The 26,631-nt window shown below is 40.0% G+C and overlaps 1 protein-coding gene across 3 annotated transcripts in view; it reads right to left on the minus strand.

Moving 5' to 3' along the window:
• The window catches only part of LOC5564562, a 328,377-nt gene that overhangs the window by 11,665 nt on the left and 290,081 nt on the right, over positions 1-26,631 (minus strand). For all 3 annotated transcript variants that reach the window (XM_001648834.2, XM_021846966.1, XM_021846965.1), the window contains 2 exons: positions 8,528-9,002; positions 5,657-5,767 (listed from right to left, as the gene is read on the minus strand). In XM_001648834.2, the coding sequence (XP_001648884.1) occupies positions 5,657-5,767; positions 8,528-8,590 (174 nt within the window). In that variant the 5' untranslated portion in view covers positions 8,591-9,002. The remainder of the gene's footprint in view (positions 1-5,656; positions 5,768-8,527; positions 9,003-26,631) is intronic.

Here is a 26,631-nt window from a genome sequence, read left to right on the forward strand (position 1 = left end):
TAAATCTTTCGGCAATCTTTCAACTGAATTCGATAGTTGGGATGCTAGTACTAGTTTTAAAAATATAAATAATAATTCTTTGAAACAGCATGCATATATATTCAAGTTTTCTTCGAATAAACTATCAAAGTTTCCCCGTTTTACGATACTTCATTTTCAAATATCAGTCGAGAGATTTCAACTCATTCTAAAACAATGAAACCAATAAATTTACTGCAAAAAACTTTGCATCAATAATAAGAATATTATTTTTGTAGTAAAGGTATGTTTAAAGTTTGCTTCGTTCAATGGAGCAATCCATTGAATTCTCAAGAGATCAAGTATTACAACCTCATCTGATATCTGAATTGACTGAAACTCTCAGGATCGGAAAGCAGCTTGAAAAATCCTTTCCTTTTCTGTTGCATAAATATATTCCCTAACCTCGAAACTTCCCCAAACTAACATAGATTTTTAAAATAAATACAAATTATAAAATGTAAATAATGTAAAAAAAAAATAATAGATTTCGGCTCTGTTATGCCCTACGACGCACACTGGGGCAGATCGCTGTTTTCGACGGCAAAAACCTCTAGTACTTTCTAGGTTTGGTGTCTTCGACAAAGTTTTTGGAATAATTTGTACTACATTTGACTCATTCAGAAATGATCTTCTTCTTCTTTTTGGCATTTACGTCCTCACTGGGACAGAGCCTGCTTCTCTTCTTAGTAATCTTATGAGCACTTCCACAGTTATCAACTGAGAGCTTTTTTGCCTAAGTTGACATTTTCGCATTCGTGTATCATGTGGCAGGTACGATGATACTTTATGCCCAGGGAAGTCAAGGAAATTTTCATTACGAAAAGATCCTTGATCGACCGGTAAACGAACATAGTCACCTTCAGCATGGCTTTGCTTAGTAGCCGCGGACTCTAACTATCGGCTAAAGAAAAGGCCCCAGTCAAAGTCGATTTTTTGACTGTTTTACTAAATTGTCATATAGCGCATTCCACGTTAGTGATTTAATTGTCTTTGAAAGAAATGTTAAAAATGCCTGAATGAACAACTTTGCAGAAAAAAGTTTTTTGCTAGGACGCACCTATCAAAAGATAAAACTGATCTAGATCAATTTTCATTTATCTAGATCAAATCTGAATTTGTCAATATGTAGTTCAAATTATTCCAAAATACTTTGTCGAAGACACCAAACCTTTAGGATGCATATCCAGAGTTATAGAGGTTTTAGCCGTCAAAAAGAGCGATCCACCCAGTATGCAGCTCCTGAGCCTGTCAAACAAACGAAATAAGTAAAAAAAACCTCATCTGATCGCATATGTCATCTATGGATGATGGAAAGTTATTATCGGCAAAGACCCAATCCACGACGTCAAGATCATCATAGGAGACTTGAACGCTCAGGTAAACCAGGAGGAGGAGTTCATACCGGCTGTTCGATGAACGGCACTTGTCAGAACCTATCGTGGCGCTAACATTGACTCCAACCACTACCTGGTTGTGATGAAACTGCGCCCAAACCTATCGATCATCAGCGATGTACGGTACCGACGCTCGCCTTGGTACAGCCTGGCGTGATTGAAACAACCAGATGCGTACACGCAGCATCTTGAGGCAGCATTTACGGATGAGGGCGAGGGCCCCTTTTGAGGACAAAGCAGCCATTAACGGTGCTGCCGAAAGTTTTGTCGGATATGTGGAACGGAGATAAATAATTGATTGGTTCAACGAGGAGTGCCAGGAGGTTTCAGAGGAGAAGAATGCAGCGCGAGCTGCAATGCTGCAATATGGTACGCGGCAAAACGTGGAACGATACAGACTGAAGCGGAAACAGCAAACCCGCCTATTCCGGGACAAAAAGCGACGCTTGGAAGAAGTGGAATGCCAATAGATAGAGTTGCTGTACCGTTCTCAAGAAACGCGGCAGTTCTATCAGTAGCTCAACGCATCCCGCAAAGGCTTCACGCCGCGGGCTGAAATGTGCAGGGATAAGGATAGGAGCATCTTGACGGACCGACGCGAGGTGATCGAAATGTGGAAGCAACATTAAGATGAACACCTGATTGGCGCAGAAGACACAGGCACGGTGCTCCCTTGAACGTTATTATCAGAAAAAAATCTCCATCAAATCTATGCTCTCCAATCGTTTTCTATAGCTAAGCTGCATGTCTGGGCAAAATTTAAAAAAAATCGTAAGGCCCGGGAAAGGAAATCTGAGGTATTTTAACAAATTTTTATTGGCCGTGATTGGCAGAAGAAATAAATCATCGAAATATGATTAAAAGTAGATGTTTTTAGTTGTTTGTAACAACTGGGCGAAGTTTTTAGTGAGAAAATCGTCGAAGTTTGCAGTTACAGGTATAGCAGCTCAGGACAGCGAAGGTGCTGGCTACGTCAGCACAGTTGACAACCACTCCCACTATGAGGGAAGTTAAGAATGTCATTCAACAGCTCAAGAACAACAAGGCCGCTGGTAAGGATGGTATCGAAGTCGAACTCATCAAGATGGGCCCAGAGAGGTTGGCCGCTTGTCTGCATCGACTGATAGTCAAATCGGAAGACGGAATATCTACCGGAGGAGTGGAAGCACGGCGTCCCATCTATAAAAAACGGCGACAAACGTGGATATGGAAACTATAGTGCAATTATTATCTTAACGTCGCCTACTAAGTGCTATCCAAGATTTTCTTCTTTCGTCTATCACATGTAGCAAACGAGTTCGTGGGAAGTTATCAAGCAGGTTTCATCGATGGCCGCTCGACAAGGGACCGGATCTTTTTCGTGTGACAAATCATACAGAAATGCCGTGAATACTAGGTCGCTACGCATCACCTGTTCATCGATTTCAAAGCGGCATACGGCAGTATCAACCGTGCACAGCTATGAAAGATCATGGTCGAGAACAGCTTTCCTTGGAAGCTCACAAGATTCGGACGAACACTCCAGTGTGTTTGAATCCCACCGAGAATTACGGCAAGGTGATTTTCGTGCCTGCTGTTCAATATTGCGCTTGAAGGTGTCATGCTGAGAGCCGGACTTAACAGTAGAGGAAGATTTTCACGAGATCTGGTCAATTTATGGATATTCCGGAGAGAAAATTTTAAAAGGTACCAGATTTGTTCACCCGGCTGAAACGTAAAGCAACCAGGGTCGGACTAGTGGTAAATGCGTCGAAAACAAAATACATACTGGAAACAAGGCGGAACTGGACGCAACAGGGCCTGCCTAGGAAGCAGTGCATCATCTGTGGAAGTCGTGTCTACTATGGGCTCCAGAAGAAACTGCAGTCGAGAAAGATCCACCCCCGTACCAAGCAAAACGCTTATAAGACCGATAGTCCTTCACGGGCATGACACGAGGACTATGCTCGAGGAGGATTTACAACCTCTTTGGGTTTTCGAACGCCGGGTGCTTAGAACGATTTTCGGCGGCGTGCAGGAGAACGGTGTGTGGCAGCGGAGAATGAACCACGAGCTTGCCCAATTCTACGGCGAACCTAGTATTCAGAAGGTGACCAAAGCTGGAAGGATAGGCTGTACAGGGCATGTTGCAGGAATGCCGAACAACAGTTCTGTAAAGATGATGTTCGCTTAGAATCTGGTCGTAACAGAAGGCGTGGGGCACAGAGAGCTAGGTGGATTGACCAAGTGCACCAGGACCTAGAGAGCGTGAGTTGCAGTGGAGAGAGTCGCCTCTGAATCGAGTGAATTGGTGAAATATTGTTGGCGAGGTTTCTTCTAGTTAATTGATATAGATCCAAATAAATAAATAAAATAATGGTTTTTATAATGTTCGTTAAGCTCAGGTTTTATTTCCATATTTGTTCAATTGCATTATAGACGAAAAAGTCATAAGTTAAGTCAAAAAGTAAGTTAAAGTCCAAACATTCTTCTCATCTTCTCAAAAATTTTAATCTATTTTCGTACGGAAAACACAAAGATTTCGGAAAAATTAAAGTACCTTTTAGTAATCCTTTGCTCTCTTTCACTTCTCTCTATAGGCAAGCGTAGACTCTTCCGCAAAACGGAAAATCTTTAATCCTTCCATTTCAATGCTTATTCCACTTCCTTACGTAACAATAGCAAATGACTTTCACGAGGGGAAAGCCTTTGCTAGAAAAAAAAATCCACGGTACACAATTGTCAAGTGGAGAGCATATGGTAATGCTGGCCGCAGGGTAAACCATTTGCTTTGTGGGGAGTTTCTTTTTCACGCAGTGACAGATTTGTTGGAAAAGCTGACAGGTTTTTCACCGAAATGGAATTTGCGCTAGCTGAATTGCGAACGACGATGGCGATAATGACGACGTCAACAACGCGTGAGAGAAATTCAAATAGATTCAACAATTTCTGGCACGTTGTCAGACTCGGGCAAGGTTTGTGGGATGAGAAATGATTGAATTTTTTGCGTGTTTTTCGATAAGGCGCTTGACTTGTAAACTTTTGTTCAGCTGATTTGTTTCGGTGACGATGTTTTCCCGGTCAGTGATTAATTGAAAAAAAAAAAAAAAAACGAATCAAATCTTCAGGCGATAGCATCTTGACATGGCAATTAACAATAGCTTAAATTATGTTCATTGTTACATGATAAAAAAAATAGGCTGCATGAATCGCATCACATTCCAAGGGTTATCCAGGTTGTATAGCTTCTGAACTTGTCAACTAATGATACTCCTATTCGTGACAACCATGAAGATGCAGAGGTATACTCGGTCTTCAGCAAAAATGGATGACACTCTAGCATTCCTTCTCTTCTCCGATGACCATAATATTATTGGTCAATCACAGAGCTGCAACTACGAATTTTACGGTCATCAATGCTCATGCTCATGAACCGGTTGATAATTTTTGAAGAAGTCGGGAATTAGTTTAGTTTTTCGATAATTTCTATCAGCCAGGGAGGGCCTTTCCCTGCCCTCTTTTGGCCATGCCCACGAATATTACTCAACCAACCCGGATCAAAATGAAGATACCATACTAGTAAGGCATCCATCACCGTACCCTCCCAACAAAATGACATATTCCGGAAAGCAGCTTGTCAGCTGGTGTATCATCCAAACACCCTCGCTGACATCCTTCACTCTTTGCCCAACAAATCACTCCACTTTGCATGCAGCTAAAAACGTGATTGCATGGCATCAATCCATGTCACTTTGCTTCCGACACGTGCTCCCCCGGGTGATGATTCCATCGTAAGCCTGTGGAGATATGCGGAAACTGGATGTGTATCAGACATTGACGACAGCAGCAGTGTGATCCGGCTAATGTAATTAATTAACACTTCATTAGCAGCCGAAAAGCCATCAACAAAGCTTCCTCGGAGCTTCCTGTCAAAGTTTAATTAAATTACCCTCGAAGCTACTGTGGCTTCTTGTTGACACAATCGTCAGAATTTGAAGTCAACTGTTCACAGTACCGTTAAACGAGTCATCATTCATCATCAAACAAAATGCGTATTATTTTTAAATAAGGGTTGAAGACTGTAAACCAAAAATACCCTTAATAATCGAATTCAGATTTTTTTAAGGAATTGCCTACCTTTAGGCGTATTATGAGATATCGCAAAAACTGATCAATGTTACACCGGATTACGGTACCACAGACTTATGGTAGGTATTACTTTAGACCACAAAAAAAAAACAGATCCTCGACAGCTGGTTTACCTGCAGGGCGTACGCTTTCTTCCAGGACATGATCTGCTCCGACTGGTTCCGACAGCGGGTCCTCAGCTCGTTGATTATGAGATGCGCATTTTTCATATCCTTGGGCTCTTCCTGTTCCCGTTGCAGGCGATGTTGATTTGGGTTTTGAGGGGAAAAGAAAAACAGATAGAATGAAAAGTCAACCGATTACCGAATATGATTAAAGGAGTTTAATTTGATGGGGGGTTAATTTATTCCGGGAGCGTTGTCATCGCTTTCATCAACGCCCCGTATTTTGGACGAGTAATTAAATATGCGCTTCATCGGAGTTGAAATGAGTCGCAAAAGACGAAGTTTGTGTTTGTTCGAGTGGTTCCATGACAGATTTCAATATGAAAGATGAATTCAGATGTAGGATAAAAGCGAAATAACTTGACATTAAATGAGCCACTTAGAGTTCAAAGCAATATTTTTTTTTTTTGTAATTTGTCATTACTCATGCCTGATGTTCATGGTCTACAATTTCATCATCAATTATTGATGAATGCATATAACTCATTTAATGTTAAAAACCCTATGAATTTGTCTAAGCAAATTATGCAAATGTTTTAATCATAAATGGCGAATAACCATGTGACAGATTACTGGAAAAAAATCCCAAGCAATTCTAGAAGAAACCTTTTTGGAATTCTTGTAGAAAGATTATTGGGACTTCAGAACTATTCTTGTTAATATGTGAGAATCCGTCTAGGGTTGTGGGACAATCCATCTTGGTATTCTTGAAGAGTTCTTCCTCAGCAAGAATCTTTTTTGGGATTCTGAGAGAAATTATCTTAGGATTGTGGGATAATGCTTCATTGGATTCTAAAAGAATGTTTCTTGGGATTCTAAGAGAAAACATCTTGAGAGTATGAGAGAATCATTCTTAAAATAATGATCCTTCTAGGATTGTTGGAAAATCCATCTTGGGATTTTATAATAGTTTTTATTTGGATTCTGGAAGAATTCTTTTTTAGTATTTGGACGAGTCCTTTCTGGTATTTTGGTAGAACCTTTCTTAGGAATCTTGAATAGTCCATCTTGATTCTGGGAAAATTCTTCTAAGAATTCTAGGAGAATCATTCTAAGAGAATCCCAGTCGGGGTTCAAAGAGAATCCAAGTCGGGATTCTGAAAGAACCGCAGTCGGAATTCTGAGAGAATCTCATTCGGGATTCAAAGAGAATTCCAGTCGGGATTAAGAAAAAATCCCAGTCAGGCTTCTGAGAGAATCCCAGTCGGGATTTTGAGAGAATCCCAGTCGCGATCCTGAGAGAATCCCAGTCGGGAATCTGTGAGAATCCCAGAAGGGATTCTGAGAGAATCCCAGTCGATATTCAGAGAGAATCCCAATCGGGATTCTGAGAGAATCCCAGTCGGGATTCTGAGAGAATCCCAGTCGTGATTCTGAGGGAATCCCAGTCGGGATTCTGAGGGAATCCCAGTCGGGATTCTGAGAGAATCCCAGTCGGGATTCTGAGAAAATCCCAGTCGGGATTCTGAGAAAATCCCAGTCGGGATTCTGAGAGAATCCCAGTCGGAATTCTGAGAAAATCCCAGTCGGGATTCTGAGAGAATCCCAGTCGGGATTCTGAGAGAATCCCAGTCGAGATTCTGAGAGAATCCCAGTCGGGATTCTGAGAGAATCCCAGTCGGGATTCTGAGAGAATCCCAGTCGGGATTCTGAGAGAATTCCAATCGGCATTCTGAGAGAATCCCAGAAGGAATTCAGAGATAATCTCAGTCGAAATTCTGAGAGAATCCCAGTCGGCATTCTAAGAGAATCCCAGTCGGCATTCTGAGACAATCCCAGTCGGGATTCTGAGAGAATCCCAGTCGAGATTCTGAGAGAATCCCAGTCGGGATTCTGAGAGAATCCCAGCCGCGATTCTGAGAGAATCCCAGTCAGGATTCTGAGAGAATCCCAGTCGGGATTCTGAGAGAATCCCAGTCGGGATTCTGAGAGAATCCCAGTCGGGATTCTGAGAGAATCCCAGTCGGGATTCTGAGAGAATCCCAGTCGGGATTCTGAGAGAATCCCAGTCGGTATTCTGAGAGAATACCAATCGGCATTCTGAGAGAATCCCAGAAAGCATTCAGAGATAATCTCAGTCGAAATTCCAAAAGAACTCTAGTCAGGGTTCTGAGAGAATCCCATTCAGGATTCTGAGAGAATCCTAGTCGGGATTCTGAGAAAATCCTAGTCGGGATTCTGAGAGAATCCCAGTCGGGATTCTGAGAGAATCCCAGTCGGGATTCTGAGAGAATCCCAGAAGGGATTCTGAGATAATCTCAGTCGAAATTCTAAAAGAACTCGTCAGGGTTCTGAGAGAATCCCATTCAGGGTTCTGAGAGAATCCCATTCAGGATTCTTAGAGAATCCTAGTCGGGATTCTGAGAGAATCCTAGTCGGGATTCTGAGAGAATCCTAGTCGGGATTCTGAGAGAATCCTAGTCGGGATTCTGAGAGAATCCCAGTCGGGTTTCTGAGAGAATCCCAGTCGAGATTCTGAGAGAATCCCAGTCGGGATTCTGACAGAATCTCGGGATTCAGAGACAATCCCAGTCGGAATTCTGAAATAATTGCAATCGAGATACTGAGAGAATTTCTATCGAGTTGAGTAACAGGCTCTATTCCAGTTAATGCCAGAAAGAGAAACAAGATATGATGTTATTCTGGGTTGTACATTACTGAAAAATTGTGTTTCATAAAAATGTATATCTACCATTGACATTCCATCTGACATTGACATCTACAATTTATATGCATGATCTCTCATAGGAATTTACACTTTTTCCAACCCATCTAGCGTTTCTTCTAAAAAGGATAAAATAAAACTTTAAGTGGACCCACCTCTTCATTATCGCAATCGCTGTGCTGTTCATTCGCCTCGTTTTTCGCCGTGGTCGTTGGCATTGCGGATGAATTATTCCTCGCCTTGAGGGGCTCCCAGCTCTGGCCGACAGACACACGGAAAATCCACCAAGCGGACGACACCTACAATCTCCTCCTCGGCAACTGGGAGCTTTCTCACGGGGATGTCTTTTTTCCTTGATAAGTTTCTTTTTTTTGTCTTTGGTTTGCGCCAATCTCCAATTTCTACACGGGTCAAAACACTTCCAATTTCTGCTTCGAAATTCTCCGCTTCTGCGGTTAGCTCGACGTTTTACTGTTGCTGTCGTCGTACTCGGCGTTCTTTGGTTCCCAAGTGCCTAGGATGTTCTCGGTCGGGATGATGCGCATACTTGCCTTCGCCGCCTTCCGAAGAATCCATCCGGGGTTTGTTTGCGATTCCTGTTGCTTCAGTGCGTTGCCGGTATCAAAAGAGCTGAAATGAATGGATAAGGAAAAAACTGTCATTAGGAAAAGCTCATCCTGTTTGATGACATGATCCTACGATTGACAAGGGTGGATTCGGGAGATGGGATTTTTCTGTTTGAAATCGTTATCCAGGACGCAAATCTCTATGAACTGATGTCGAGTTTTGCCTAATTGGGATATTTTCAAAAACTATTATATAAAACAACATTTCATTCTATGGTAAACCTGTAAAATATGGTATTACAATGAAACCTACTGTATTTTCATAATGTATTTTTATCGAGGAATACAGCCTTTAAGGAATCGCATCCATTTCTTGATGAAAAACCCACAGCATTGAAACGCCAAAGGAAAAGCACAAATTCGGATGGCGTGCCCACTTTTGGACATATGAAACACCTGTTGAATAATTTATCCCGTCTGCAATGCGTAGGAAGAAAAAGTGAATCTTTTCGTCTTTCCAACGAAAATGAAATCCTCCGACCGAACAACAAGGGTATTAAATTCAGCCGGTGTGCCCACACACGCCTTCTCATTTTCAACCACTCCGGCTTCATCGTCGACCTCAGGTTCGGTTGGTTGCTCTACTACTGATTTGGACTGCTGAAATACTAAAAGAGAAAGGACCAGCGGAAGAAACGGAAAAGTTCATAGCCCCACTTATTCGGATGCTCAATAGAGACAGAAGGAGAGTTCCTTCTTCGAAATGCTTCTGTAAGTTTTGTAGAATTTTGGCAAAGTGTTTATCCTGGTACCTTCAATCTAGGAAATAACCAAAGGGGTCGCAAATAGGCAAAATGGGATGGATTCGATGTCAGTGCACGTGGGTAGTGTTATGGGCACCTACTGAGAAATAGTCATCCGTTGCCAAAACTGAGCCATGTCTTTTTTTTTCCTCTCGTCCTCACTGGGACAGAGCCTACCTTTTAGCTTCTATTGTTATTAACCGAGAGCTTTCTTTGCCAAAGTTGCCATTTCCGCATTCGTATATCGTATGGCAAGGACGATGATACTATATGTCCAGGGAAGTCAATGAAATTTCTATTACGAAAAGATCCTGGACCGATAGGAAATATGGTAATTTCATAATTTGTAAGAGTTGGCTGCGCCATTTTGCGCCGAAGGCATGTAAAGGGGCCTAAACTACCCCTTGAAAAAAGAGCAATTCATACATAACTTTGTTACCTTGAAAGATGTTCAGCAAAAACACGTGTTTTTTCATGACAAAAAACTTTATTGAAATCACAAAAACTATCAAAATTCTTGGAAAAAAGTTATGATTATAATTTACAGGGGCCATTCACACACAACGGCACATATCTAAAAAAGTATAAGAGATAAAAAAATCATGTCTTCGACAAAGTTGTTTCAAATTGCCAATTCTACAACTTTGCCGAAAACACCATATGTCTATCTATATGTTTTGAAAAAAATAGTTTTTCTATCTCACTGCTAGGTAGATTGATCACAAAACTTTTTTCATCAGAAGATGCGCTTTAATATACTAAGAAACTTCTCCGAACAAACTATATCGCTAAAATCAACGGTTTGGGCGCTATTCAAAAAACGCACGACATCGACGAAATAAATCACAGTGCATGATCACTTGTTTGTATATATTATTTTAGGATTTATTCAAGATAATATAAATGTATATAAATTGTAATATAATTGTATTGTTTTTTTCATGTTCTTCAATGTTAATTTATCATTCGTGTTAATTAATTTTTCATCTAATTATATATTATTTCGTTGGTAAAACTAGCTAAAATTCAATAGTTCATGCGATATCCAATAGCACAGTTCAAAATGAAACGCACCTTTCCAAAAATCGCAAACAAAACTTGCATACAAGTCGCCTTCTACAAATACTATATAAAATAAAAGTCCCTGTCGCCTTACACACTACACCACGAAACACGAATAAGCCTAAGGTTCAAAGTTCAAGTCCCAACGTTTACGATCGTTATAAATAGATCTGAGTCCAAAAATAGACGGAACGATACAGGTCATTCAGATGGAACGGTAGTGAAAGAGATAGCGCTTTAATCGCTTCTCATTTGTAGTTGAAGAGGATCGTCGTTTGAAAAGGTCTTTAAATTACTTCGGTAATTTTACGTACTTCCGTCTACGAAGATGTAAAGTCACACCTTATCTGAGGACTTTCAGAACTTCTACTCGTCCATTTTGACCTGGACCGTGGAAGAGGCGAGAATGCGTGAATATTTTTTTTAGTGTCGCGGTGTGTTTAAATTGGTAATGTCTTTAAAATGTGAGAAGTCTTTTAGATTGAACTTAGGTTACTTTTTTGTTCCTTTCTGTAGTATAGTAAACATCGTTAGCCTAAGTTCAAGGTTATGTGCTAGTTTGTGTGTGCGATTGTGAATTAAAAAAGGTAATTGTGATTTTTGGTGTTGTTTGGAGAAATGTTTTGCTAAATGCGTCGAACAGTCGTTCGACGGCTTTTATCCAGGATCTGCATCTAGCGATCAACGGCCCAAGCTCGACAAAGCGCATCATCTCGCTAAACGCTGCTCTCGACCCCATGCTTCCGCGGTCAAAAGTCCCGGTTTGAGGGGAAAGCCGGAAGGGAACAAACCGATCCGACAGAGCAACCACAGGACAGGCCACGTGTGAAGCTCCTGACGATCCCCACCGTGCAACACATCCTTATCCGGCAAACCCAATAAGTCGTAGTTCGTTGCCGTATTTGGGGTGGTAGTCGCAATACCACCCAAGTCCATGTGTTAAGTCTGGAATCCTTTTTTTGCCAGCGCATTCTTCGTCCGGCATTTCTGCTTTGCCAACGCATTCATCACCATTGCTTCTGCTTTGCCGGCAGCATTCATCGCAGTATCTAAAAGGGTCCGTGAGTTAAAACCAAAGACAAACTAACCATGCGCATGTGTTAAACTCCACACAACTAACCAAGCACGGAAAGATGAAAGTGATCGTTGAACATCGATAGAAGTAGGATAGAAAAATTGCACATACATTAGGGAAAGTGGGAAGAAGAATGAAAAGAAAAGGAACACACAATTATGACTAAAACCCTAGGTTATTGAATTTGAATAAACTTCTAAATGTTTTTGCTGTACTCAACCAAATTATGTATTTTTGTAGTATGCTAAAGCTTTCCCTGTAACAGTTTTTGGTCTTCGAGATTTCTTACGTTTCGCGTCGTTCTACTGTTTCTTTTTCTGTATTTTGTACGCCAGGATAGAATGCCTGGTAAATCAGTCTCTCCACTCACGTGTCTGAAGCGGACAAGGAAATTTGAATGAGTGAGTTCTTCCAGTGATGATACTCGTGAGTGCTGTCTTTGTGTGTCGGTAGAACGACGGCCAGCATCAAATATAACTGAGATATCTCGATCCACTATACCTTTTGAGTTTTCTGTGTCATTTCCTAAATTGCTATTTGGACTCTTATAAATCAAAAGCGCCCTGAGGTTGGGTTTCTTGCCAGGCGAACAACTTGACAGACGGGCCTCTTCGGAGGTGGCGCTAAAACCGTCTGTTTTTTGAACCAGGGAACGCAACAGGAGACGGAAAACCTTTAAATGTATTTTACGTGCTACACTTCTCGTATGCTTACCGGAATGCTACCATAATATCTCAATTTTCTTCCACAAAAGAGAATTCATTTTTTTTTTTTCGAAAAAAAATCGTTTCGACATTTATTCAAGAAACTACAATTATTCTTTCGTTAATTCTGTTGTTTTATACCAGGAATTTTCATGATGATTATTTAAAAACAATATAGAATTTCTCTCCGGAGTTGTTCCAAATTCGACTTTTCTCCAGCATTTCATCAAAATATTATTGCTGCAGTTCGAACATTTCTCGAATAATTCATTTCAAATAAAAACTTCGTTCAAAGTTCCACACCAGTTATTGCTCAGATCATTCATACATGAATTTCTTCAAGCATTCTGTTAGAAATTCTTCAAGGATTTTCTTCAAAAAGCCTTGTAGGGCATTATTCAGAGATTTTAATGTTTTATCAATCATTTAAGCAATTTATTTTGAAAAACCCTAGGGAAAATTCCAACAAGAATTCCAGAGATCATCGTAGGAATTTATCAAGGCATACTTAGGGTGTATACAAGTTTCATCAGAATAACTCTGGAATTTTCTTTAGAAATCCCTTGCGTAAAATTTTCTTCGAAATTCCTTGATAATGGACTGGAAAAAATCATTGAAGACTTTCTTAGAAAATTAAATAAAAAAATGGAGGAATTCCTGAAGGAATTTTGAATTTTAGAAGATACTCTTTACGGGAATGTTGAAGAAAGTGTTAGGGAAATCAATGAATAAATTTCTGGAGAACTAGGAATTTTCTTAAAAATAAAATATTTTTGAAGGGATTCTTGATTTAAAAAATCCAGATTGAATTCATGAAGGCACCGAAATCATGGAAGAATGAATTTAATACTTTGAAAGATCGTGAAGAAACACAAATCACACTCCCGAAGAGATCTTGGGAGTAAACGTGGAAGAAGTCTATAGCAAAACGAGCACTTGCCACGAAGAATTAAAAAAAGTCATAGACATATGCTTGAAGAAATGCCGGTTCAAATAAGGAATCAAACTCTCATGTCGTGATTCCTGTTAGGTTTCTTTTTGTTTGGTATTTCATTTCAGCTAAGAGTCTCCAAAATTGTTATTTCCAAGACGGACAGTCACTACCAGTCTTGATTTGCAAAAATACAAAACGCCCTCCAGAGAAATTTTCTATGTGCGTCGCTGATGTTCATAAATCTGAATCTCATTTCAAGAGAAATGCTTTCTTTTTTCTAAAGTTCCAATAGACTTTTATTTACTTCATATCTCATTTTGATGATTAAGATTGAGATGCTCCGAAGCCATTTCCAAATTTTCCAGAGCACAAGTCTGGGGAATCAAACATTCGTTTAAGTTTAAATATTTTTCTGGTTCTCTAGATATGTGCTCTTGAAAATTCTATTAGTGGCTTCGTAATATCTTCATCTTAAAGGCATTTTTAGGTTATTTGATAAACATTTTTGGCTTTATGGAAAAAAGATTAAAATCGTCATTTTTTGTTCAGGTGTTTCAAAGCCGAACTACTATTTTTGGAACTAAATGTATAGTCATCTAAAATGAAAAAATCGTCATTTATGTATTTTGGAGAATTTCTCGTGCCTGGATTTTTTTAACCTGATAAAACCTGGAAATATCAGAGAATTCCATTTCTGTTAATGAGTAGACACCATGGTAAGAAACACACTTCGCCATATAGGTTTTCCCAAAAGCCAAATAAGCTTACGCAATCCACGTTCTTAGCCACATTCGTAAGTTTCAAAACCCGGTATTCAAAAACATTCAAAATATTCAGATTATTCAAAGGAATACGTTATCCCACCAACGTCCAAAACGTAGAAAACAACAATCAACGATATCAGAAGGCCGACTCTAGAGGCACGTTCCTCGTTAATTGGGAGATTTGTGCCAGTTCACCCCAAATAAACTTTTGATCAAATGTTATAAAGCTCAATCCATACATTTTATTGTGCAAAAGTTGAATTTCGGACATATGTTTATTTTATCAAATGATCTCCTAATTACCCATTTGAAAATAAGCTTTCGACAAAATTTCCGTTCGACCAAACATCATTCGAGCAAATGTCGTTCGTCGAAGCAGTTTTCTGTTGTACACTGAAATCATGTCGTAGTATTTTTTTCAAAATTAGTATATAGGGAAAAGAACATTTTGACTATCGCCACTTTGGAAACAAGAATATTTAGAACTTATACATCTACAAGTCTTGGAGTTTCAGAAATACTTCCAATTTTAGTTCAAAATTTAAAATAAATTTCAGTTTAAAAATGTCCCACAAAAAAAATTCGGTTATATCCTGCAGAAATTTTCCACAGTTTATTCAAAAATTCATATCTTTTCAGTTGCTTAACGCTACCATTACAAACGGATTCTTTGCTAGAAATTTATTTACGGGTAAAACCAAGAAACAACGAGGACAAAAAGTCGAGGAGTAGAAAAAGTTAAATCTTTTTTTTTAGAGGCAAGAACAATTTTCCCTATATTTCCTCGACTTTTGCCTTCATGACGTTTTGTATTTAGTCTCTGAACTGAATAATACTGAATTTCTTTCACTACTGGATTTCGCAATCAATCATAATAAATGCGAAAGTTCACATAAGAGTGTGTTTTTTTCAGAGCCCAATTTTCCGATTTACAAGAAATAAGTCAGCTAAAGGCACCGACTAGATTTAATGCAGTCGTGTACTCTTATGCGTACTTTCACGCTCACTGAATTAGTTTGATGTTGAAAGAAATGCACGTTATCTACCACGTAGACCGATTTTGGACGCTCCTCCCCCATGGACAAGCGTGAATATATTGATAATCAGATAACAAGATTCCTTAGCACTTTGTTCTGAATTTGTGGTGAATTATCGTCAATTCAATGTATAAACGTAACATTCCTATCGCTGTCAGGATCAATAAGTGTATTATGTTTTACTTGTTTCAAATTAAAGCATGGAACAAGCTCACTAATTGAAAATCCATTTTCAAGTGAGCAGTCACTAATACATTCACTTTGTCCTCCACACGCTTTACGCACACAAGCTAATAGGACAACCATTATGAAGCACTGTTCAACTAAACACACGATTACAGTGAGAAAAAAGACAACAGAGGCGCCAAACATCTCGTTTACTTGGACAAACACCAGTTATCCCTGAGCACTCAAGCTGAGAAGACCTAAACCATCGCGCTTTATTGTCAATCGAAAAGTTTTACGGTTAAGGGGTATAAAGCTTGCTCTTCGGGCCAAGCCCCCAACCGCGAATATGGATTCGTTGAGGAAGCAAAACATCTTCATCGACATACGTGGAATTCGCAAGCTAAAAGATGAAAGCATCTTTACTTTCATCGCCAACAATCTGAAGCTAACACCAGTTGACGTGGCTGCCATACAAATCGACAGAATCGAAGGCAAAGTATTCGTGTAGTTACGGACGCAGGAGGAGGTGCAAAGGGTAGTAGAGGAATTCGACAACAAGTTCGTACTCAACAGCAATGGGGCTACTCACCGTATGAGGCTGTATGTCGAGGATGGAGGTACCGACGTCACACTACATCATCTGCCACCCAAAATGCCTGAAGAGTGGATCGTGGAGTATCTCTCAGCTTACGGGGAGATCATCAGCATCAAGCATGAAATGTGCCGGTCAGAGTTCTTCGCTCAAACGCCTAGTGGCGTACGTATAGCACGTATCCGTATGACCAGTCCTATCCCATCCTTTGTCAATATCAAGGGATACAGCAGCCACTGCACGTATTCAAACCAGATCCAGACCTGTAAGCATTGCAACCAGGAGGTTCATTTTGGAGCCAGTTGCGCAGAAAACCGAGCAAAGATGTCCACGCAAAACAAAACTTCGTCACACTACTCCAGAGTGCTCGCCGGTCCCGGAACAACCAGAAACTGCGGCAGAAAAAACAACACTGAATTTGCATTCTTCGGTCCAACAGCAAATCCCAGCACAGCACCAATCACAACAGCAATTCAAACGTCCGGCTTCTCCTCTTGACATGGAGTCTCGAGAGAAGACTGTTAAAACCACTTCGCCGAGCACCGAATCTACGACTGAGCAGACTGTACACCAAGCACCCAGGTCAACGATGGTGAGTGACCGTTCGCGAATCACACCAACAAGCAGCAGGTCAAGCTCTCTCACCAGGGGAGCAGAGAAACGCACGATGGAAATTTCGGATGATGAGATACCGGATTCCATTAGAACTCGACGATCATCGAAGACCAGACAGGACGGCAAGTAGATAGATTCAAGCATGGAAGACGTTAGTAGTATTCAACACTTCACCTACACCTTTGCAACAATTATCCTTAACGGTATAAGCAACATAACTAAAGTAAACGCATTGAGGGCTTTCGTGTATACCTTCGATATAGATATTATAGCTTTGCAAGAAGTAATTGGAGAGTGTATAAGTATTCCCGGCTACTACATGATAATGAACATTAATGAAACACAGCGTGGTACGGCATTTGGAATTCGCAAAGGAATAGACGTTAGGCGAGTGCAGCGAAGCATGGATTCGAGGGTCGTATGCATCGAACTGGGAAATGACGCTAATTTAATAAAAGTTTTGAATATATACGCACCATCGGGATCCAATAATAGAGCGGCTCGCGAAGCTTTTTTCAACCAAACAGTTCTGCAATATTTGCTAAATTACTCAGCACACACAATAATCCTGGGGGATTTCAATTCAGTGATTGACCCAGCTGATGCAACAGGTGTTTCGAATTTGAGCCCAATGTTGAAAAGATTATGCGACAGTTTGAACCTGAAAGACGTTTGGAAGCATTTTAATCGTCAAGTAGACTTTTCTTTTACTCGTGGAAGATCTATGTCAAGAATTGACAGAATATACGTATCTCCAGTATGTCTTCCGAATGCTCGTTATTGTAGACTTGAACCTAATTGTTTTAGTGATCACAAGGCTGTTATCTCGCGTATAGTCCTCCCACTACGAGCTAACACCGCTCAGCGACCATTCTGGAAAATGAATAATCAGTTGCTGATGGTTGAAAACTTGAATGAACTATGATTTAAGTGGAACTACTGGGTACGACAAAAAAGAAATTTTGCTTCTTGGGTTGACTGGTGGTCATCTTACGCCAAGGGTAAAATAGCATCCTTTTTTCGACGGAAGAACTCGATTGCAATACAAACATTCAACAACACCATGGGCTTTTATTACTCTTGTTTGAATCGTGCCTTCGAACAACACAGAGAGCGCGATTGCACAACTGAAATTAATAAAATAAAAGCCATTATGCTGCAAAAACAAAAACAGTTTAATGACTCACGGAGACGGAAAAATATTTGCTTTTTGGGAGGAGAAGACGTTTCAATTTTCCAAATTGTGGATCAACAAAATAGAAGACGAGATACCAATATCACAACGCTCCACGTGAATCAGCAACAAGTCACCGGTAACGCGGATATTACACGAAGCGTTCTAGAGCATTATCGAAATCTTTTTGACGAGGAAGCCATCGAAGAAGACGAAATGTTTCACCCAAGAAGAACACTAGATCCCAACAGTGAGGAAAATGATAGAATCATGCATGATTTGTCGGAGAATGAAGTATTTGCCATTATAAAGGGGTCTGCAGCTAACAAGTCACCCGGAAGAGATGGCCTGACAAGGGAGTTCTACATCGAAGCGTGGGAAATAATTAAGCGAGAATTTGTTATGGTGATGAACGAAATCAAAAGTGGACAAATACGAAACGACTTGCAGGACGGAGTGATCGTTCTCGTACGCAAAAGAGGGGGAGACAATAGTTTGAACTCGCTGAGACCTATCACGCTTCTGAATGTAGATTATAAAATATTCAGCAGAGTGATGAAACAACGCCTTGAGCAGATTGCTATAGCCGTGCTGTCTAGTCACCAAAAGTGCAGCAATGGTAATCGTACCATATTCGAAGCTACATGCACGATCAGAGACCACATTGCGTTATCCAAACAGGAGGGCACAGCAGGCATTGTAATCGCATGTGATCTCAGCAACGCCTTCGATAGGGTTAGTCGCTCATATCTTCTGTCTACTATTCGTAGAATGGGATTCAACATCCGATTTGTGAATCTATTGACCTCTCAGTGCATTCAAAATCGCAGATAGTAATCAATGGATGCACCAGTGAAAGTTTCCCAATCAAGAGGTCTGTATGACAAGGGGACCCGCTAAGCATGCTGCTTTTTGTGCTCTATCTTCAGCCTCTTTTGGACGCTTTAGTGGAAGTATGCGACAACCCTGGAGAATGTGTCATAGCGTATGCAGACGATATAACAATTATAATTCGTTGCCCATCAAAAATTTGTCGGATTCAGGACTGTTTTGAGCGTTTTGGGCGAGCTGCAGGAGCAAAACTGAATTTGACGAAGACTGAAGCAATGAATATTGGTATCCCGTTTCCAAATTGGACTGGATTCATCAAAAAAGATGTGATTAGAGTTCTTGGTGTCTTTTTCAAAAACAGCGTTGAAGATACGGTCACTCACAATTGGGAAGCAGTTTATCGTAATGTAAACGGTTTACTATGGATGCATCGGCCACGTCTTTTGAACATAAAACAAAAAGTCATCCTTCTCAATGCATATATATGTTCAAAATTATGGTATTTGTCTTCAATCCTGCCAATGCCAAACAAATATGTCGCTCAGTTCACCAAACAGATGGTTTTTTTTTCTATGGAATGGCGTACCAGCTCAACGGGTCAAGATAATCGATGCTTTTCGTCCACGGATGCAAGGAGGCTTGGGTTTACATTCTCCAGAACTGAAAACGAAGGCGCTGTTGGTAAACCGATATCTAAGAACTATGGATGTCACACCCTCCTTACAGCTATACATGCAAATGCAACAAATTCCGTCGGATCTTCTACATCTAAAACTGGTAACAGCAACGATGGATAACATTCCGCAACAGATGATTGACAACCCAGCGGCCAATATCATCTACAACCATCTGCTTAGGCAGTTACCGCCTGTTGGAGTCACCACTCGGTTCACCCGGCATTGGAAAACAGTCTGGAAAAACATCAACCATCCGTGTCTCTCTTCTGATGAGAAATCTATATATTTCCTTTTGGTTCATGGAAAGCTGCACCATAATGAACTGCTTTTCAGACAGGAGAGAAGAGACCAGCCAGACTGCCAACATTGTGGTCAAATAGAAACTCTTGAGCACAAATTTTCAGCATGTGCGCTAGTATACAACTTGTGGCAGAAAATCATTGCAAATATTTATTTTGTAGCTCAACAAAATAACATTTCTTTCGAAAATTTGCATTATGCTACAATAAATTGTAACAGAAGACTTAAAGGTAAAGTTTTGAAAATGTTCATTAGATATATAATGTATAATTTAGAAGTCCCTGACAATTTTAAAACTAATGAATCCCTTAGAAATTATATTGCAATGTATATGTAAATCTATATCTCTGTAAATAAAACACGCTATATATAAAAAAACACCAAGCACTGTCCCTTCAAACTGTACAATATGTAAAATTTAAAAACTTCATAAATTCTCTTGAACATTTTTGATTTTCACTTGAGTTGAGATAGCTTTGTTACTAGCTAATGTAAATTCAAGCCTCTAATGTGTCTACATCCCACCCACTAGATTAGAAGATTGTACCCCGTTTGGCATAAAGTCGTTTGCATAATGGCCGTTTGGTATAATGGTCGTTCGGCATATGAGTGATTCAGAACGAATATTTTTTGAAGCTTTTATCGAGGTCGACACCAACAAGCCCATAGCAAAAATGTTTGGTAGGTCCTCAACAAGCGTGGTGTTTGTTCAGAGATTTTCCAAACTAAGGCTGTCAAAAATCGTTGTTACATTGCAAATAAAGTTCACAGTTCATAATAAAAGGAACGCTAAAAGAAAATATTTGGGGCAAAACTTTTGAACGATTCAATAATACTTTCAATTTTGGAAGTATATGTCTATAGCACCGTCTAGTATCGAAAGAAGGGAAAAATTGTGATAGAAATAATATTTTTCTAGCAAATCTCGAAATCATCATGATCATGTTTTTGCATTTATAATATGTAGAAATACAAGCAGGTTCTAAAGTAATCATCAACCTAAGAGCACGGCTTGCAAGAATTGATGAAACTGCGAAATATAAGAATGGTTCACATTCAGCTATACTGGATTTTATCTTATAACAGTATAAATATAAAGAACAGTCTATTATTAAGAGAAGGCATAATTTATTACTACAATAATAGAAAATTGGACGCCAAAATTTATTGCGGCACATCAAAACGAAAAGACATCACAAATTACGGTTTCAGACTCCTTGGTTTCAGACTCATTATGCCAAACGACTTTTATGCCAAACGATTATTCTGCTAAACGAGTTTTATGCCAAACGACCTACTACTGATTAGAATGGTTGTACTTTTTTTGTTTAGAATCATTCAACTCTCTACGTATGATAGAACTAACAATTGAGTTGAACAAACATTGCAAATATTTATTTTGGACTGAACTCGAAGTAGATACGCTTTCGATTCGGTATCAGAGCGATAAAAATAATTCAGTAACGTAACAGAGACGATACCTTGATACGGTTTCTACCAGGAAGTAACCCGGAAAAAGAAACCTTAAAGCTTTTTATTTGCTGAACCTTTTCCCGTCAATTTTTTCCATCAACATGGCTATAAAATACCACAACCCTGTATCCCGCGTTTGACCCACTCATTCCTCAAGTCGCAATGGGATATTTTGGGCGTTTAGAATTTCTTTTGACGTTTTGCCAGTAGTACTAAGCACATACTGATGAGCTATAAATGGAACGACTCGGAACGAATCTTCGCCTCAAATGGAAAGCATCCTTTTCCCCAACCAACCGCTGCCCGGACACAATTCATCGCATATTATGACGAAGGGGTCCCCGAGTGATCTTTTGTGCGGGATTTTATTACAGAACGCACTTATTGCTCGCAACAGCCGGAAAATGGGGACGAGAATTTCCACCGTTTTCTGTGCCCTGTTGAATGGCTTGAATGTCATAGGAGTGAGTTTGTTTTTTACATTCGGGTATGACCGACATATTTTCCGTGTCCTTATTGATGATGAGTCGTAATTGGAAATGTTCTCAATAAAGTTCTTATATGAACCACCAATGGAATACGTACAAGGCGTCTCCATGAAGATTACATTGAAATTCTCATGTATGTAATCAGTTTTACCCTTTCAGTGGTGCTTTTCTAAACAATCCAGTCACAAAAAGGCGAATGAGCATCCAACTTGGCATGGAAATTCTTCTATCTGTGACCTAGAATGCAAAACATAGAGATTTGAGGTGATGATGTTGGAGAGTGCTTCGGTGTACTCGCCTTTTGTTGGTGCATCTGCTCATTGTCACCGATTCTATGAAAAGCACAACATAAAATGGCTTTCTATGGCTGTAGAACCACAATTTCAGAAGCAATCCCAGTGTTATCACATCGACATACATACATGGATTTACATTTTCTTTTTCATGAGGTACAACCTGTAGTCCGAAATCATTTTCCAAAGCTGTACTTTCAAAGGATTTGTGAGCAGAAGGCAAAGTCCATGTCGTTTATTCAAAGCTTCTTAGTAAAGGAAGGACAATGATCTGTACCTCGACTGTCATTATGATAATCTCATAATTACCAGGTTTTCGATTCCGATGAAAACACAGAACATATAGGTTTCTAAAGGATATGCGGGAAAAGCAACGAATGAATTTATAGTCGAGTCTACTTCAGTTTTGTTGGTAATAAACATTCATTGTAATAAAACGGAAACTCGTATATAATTCATATATCGCATTATGAATTTCAATCTCAAGCTTCATGAGGAAAGTGTATAAGTGCCAATTTTCTCATATGTTCAGTTTCCTGAGTGCATACATATTGCAATTTGCTTCTGCTGGAGAACTGTTGAGAAATATTCTGATTACCCTTTACTTTCTATGTATTATATTCCAGAAACGTTTTTCATGCGTTTCATAAGGTTTTCTTTTTCTATCATCGTCTCAACTACGTTGCTTTGAAAGCTAATTCCATCCCACCTGCACAGAAGAGCTATCTAATGAAGCGAGAACCATAGATTTCGGTTTGCTTCTTGAATCATACTCAGAACAACAAAATTACATTACACTCAAGTGATTCATTCGCATCCAACCAACTCAATTCATACGCTCCTCACGATTACCAATTTAGTCGATTTAGCTTCATCCAAAAACAGAAATGCTAAATCTCCTGAAATCATCACAAGATCCTTCCACTCAATAAAACATCCACACATCAAACCATACCCAGTTAGGCTGCTGGTAGATCAATGTTTCACGCCATGATGGAGTAGAAAGTCCCCAATCTGCCAAGAACAAGAAAAGTCTCTAAGCTGATGCTGCTGCGACTGGGACGAAAATCGAACGGAATGTCGTCCTCCTGTAGAGAACTTTGCCTGCCCGGTGGTGCGAGGAGCTTTTGTGGAGCTTATGCCGCCGAAAGCGGTCCAAGTCAAAAAGGATGCCAAGGTGCTGTAAAGTGATAAATTATTCATCGTTTCGGGTTGTGTGATGCGAGAAAATTCATGGCATGTAGCACAGCAGCCCGGTTAGTTGGGCGGCAGAGTGGAAAAGAAGGTGCGCTAAATGATGTACCGTAGAATGGGGTATTTGTAGAATATTTGCAATTTTGTGATTTTTCATTCTCAGTTAGGGTGATTTTCTCAAGGGGTCCTCGGAAGAGTTGACTTGTGCAATACATGTAAATATTTCAAAGCATATGTTCAACCATTAATATGGTTATAGCGATGAAGTAACATTATTCAACAATGCCTTTTCAACACGTTGATCAACTTGAGGATGTGAGTAAATCACACCTTTGGTTGAAAGTAAGCCTTCTTCTCTTGAGATTGATAATTTGCTACGAGAGCTCAATTTGGAGAAAATAATGAAAAGTAATTAAACAGTATATATTGTGTATATGATAATGCATAACACAATAATGTTCACCATATGTATCACCTCTATTGTTTGGAACAATGATGAGAGATGAAAAATCTTGGTGCAATAATGATTTACAGTTACTGGACGATAAACTACAAATAACGGAGAGCAATCACATGAAGAAGATATTCAGGGCTGGAATCAGTCGCTACCAGCGCTACTAATAAGAACTTGGAGATGTTTTGTCAGGAACTAGGAATATAAGAGTTCGATTCTTCATAGCATCAGAACAGATATTCTTCAAAAACCTAAGACTTTTTTTGGGAATTCCTCGAGACATTACGACAAGTATTACTACTCATATTACTGTAAGTGTTTTTCCATGATTTCCTCTTGAAATTTAATCAGCAATTCATTCAGGTACTAAATCTTCGAGCTGTTCATGACATTGAAGAAGGCCTAACAGTTGAGGTCGAAATACGCGTATCTGTCAACTCTAGTGGAACTAATTAGTATAGTATTAAAATCGAGTGTCATTTACTCAACTCAGGTGCATACCCAAATATTTAGATATTACTTCAGAAATTTGTAAAGAAATCCATTCGGGGACGATTTCCCATAGAATTCCATTACGAAGTGGAATGGAATTTCCCCAGGGATTCTTTCAGAAATAATATAAATTCTTCCGAAAATTCTTTCAGAACTTTTACAAGACCTGAGTCCTCCAGGAAAGCCTTCATTCCGTTACCAATGATAATGGCCTACGGCTAGTAACCTTCGCTGCTGCTAGAGGGATGGCAATCAGCAGTAGCTACTTCGCACGAACGAATATCCTCAAACACACCTGGCGACATCCGAGTGGTGATACCTGCTCCCAAATAGACCACGTGCTGGTTGATGGGCGACATTTCTCAGATGTCATAAATGTCAGGACTTTCCGAGGCCCTAATATCGACTCGGATCATTATCTAAAATTCTGGCGTGGTTATCCAGCGTCACGAATTTCAGAACAAACAGAACGCTGCGCTTCAATATACAACGCTTGTCGACTGATGGGGTAGCTGTACAGTAACGTCAGCAACTACACGTTGCAGGAGATGTCGACAGCCTGTGGGACCCTATCCAGGAAGCTGTGACAACAACGGCGCGGAAAGTGATTGGCACTGGTCAACGAAGAAGACGAAACGACTGATTCGATGAAGAGTGCCAGAGAGTGACAGACATGAATGTCGCCAGAAGCCGTATGCTTGTGGCCGGTACCCGACAGAACAGAGAGCGATACAAGGCAGCGAAAGCCGAAGAAAAGCAAATCCACCGCAAGAAGAAAAGGCAGCACGAAGAAGGTATGGTAGCTGAAGCTCAAGAGAGCATGAACCGGAATGATATGCGGAGATTCTACGCAACGGTCAATGGTGCGCGGCACAATATCGTACCAGAGCAATGATCGAGAGGGGAATTTGCTTACCGATAAAGTGGCGGTGGCTGCCAGGTGAAAAGAGCACTTTCAGCAATTGTTGAACGGTGAATATGGAAATGTACCGAGGAACATTTATGATGACGATCAAGCTGTGGACTCGCCGACCATAGGAGAGGTTAAAAAGACTTTATCAGTCGATCCATCGAAAACTTTTGAAGGGAGGACGAAGAATTGCCCACCGGCTGGTTGGATGGCCACATACGCCCAATCTACAATCTACAGACTGGAGTGTGCCAATTACAGAGGAATTACCCTGCTGAATTCGGCGTTCAAAATTCTGTCGCGCATCCTGTTTTACAGACTGAGACCGCTCGAGGATACCAAGCTGGTTTTCGTGAGGGCCGTTCAACAACGGACCAGATGTTTAGTTTGCGAATAATCCTAGATGAATTCCGGGAGTATAACTTGCAGACTCACCATCTGTTTATTGATTTCAAGGCGGCATACGACTCAGTGAAAAGAAATGAGCTCTGGCGGATAATGTATGAACATGGTTTTCCGGCGAAACTAATTAGGTTGATACGTGCTACGCTGGATGGTTCGAAATCAAGTGTTCGGATCGCAGACGAGGTGTCAACCTCATTCGTGACGTTAGACGGATTGAAGCAGGGAGACGCACTGTCGAATATACTGTTCAACATTGCACTCGAGGATGCTATCAGGAGATCTGGCGTGCAGAGAAATGGCACTATTATCACAATGTCAAACATGCTTCTTGGCTTCTCGGACGATATAGACCTAATTGGAATCGATCGCAGATCAGTGGAAGAGGCCTTCGTGCCTCTGAAGAGGGAGACAGCGAGGATAGGCCTGACCATTAATTCTACCAAAACGAAGTACATGGTTGCAGGTAGAGATAGAGTCAGGCATGGTGGTGTAGGTGCTGAGGTAGTGTTTGATTGGGATGTGTTTGAAGTTCTTTACGATTTCGTTTACCTTGGAACACTTGTGACATGTGACAAAATGGTGCGACTGCGAATAGGGCCTTTTACGGACTACGTAACCAGCTTAGGTCCCGCTGCTTGCAAACGGAAACAAAATTCGCTCTGTACAGTATGGCCCATAAAAAAATGCGAAAATTGTTTGAACGTGAATATAGCATCCACAAGCATTATTTTCATTGTTTTTGATAGTGAATGTAATTTCTGATTATTGTAGTATATTCTGACACAATTTCGCTATCCAGGACAATTTTTGTCATATTTTTCTTACTGCCCTAAAAAATTTACTAAAGCAAATAAATTCAAATGTTTTGTCCGCCCAAACCTAGAAACAACGTCTGATTGTCGTATACTCTGGTGATAAACTTTCCACCTTCAAAAATCACACTTTTTTGTTGAAAATTTTAGTTTGTTCGATATCAGAGGATGGAGGAGTTCTTAGAGGACGTGTTTTTCATGATCACAATAAAATATTTTGCCAGGGTTATAGTTTTGAGGGCATTTGCTTTTTATAGGTTTGATATGCCTTTATTTTTTATTAAGGTTGAATAAAAAATAAATACGAAGGGCTATAACAGATTTTTGAGGATGAAATTTGTTCCTACGGTTAGAGACAACTAATATCAAAACTAGCTCATAGATTTTGAGCAAAACGAAGCCGCTTATCACACTTATATGAACGTTCAATCAAAGC

Source organism: Aedes aegypti, chromosome 2, assembly GCF_002204515.2.
Source record: "Aedes aegypti strain LVP_AGWG chromosome 2, AaegL5.0 Primary Assembly, whole genome shotgun sequence".
NCBI lineage: Eukaryota > Metazoa > Arthropoda > Insecta > Diptera > Culicidae > Aedes > Aedes aegypti.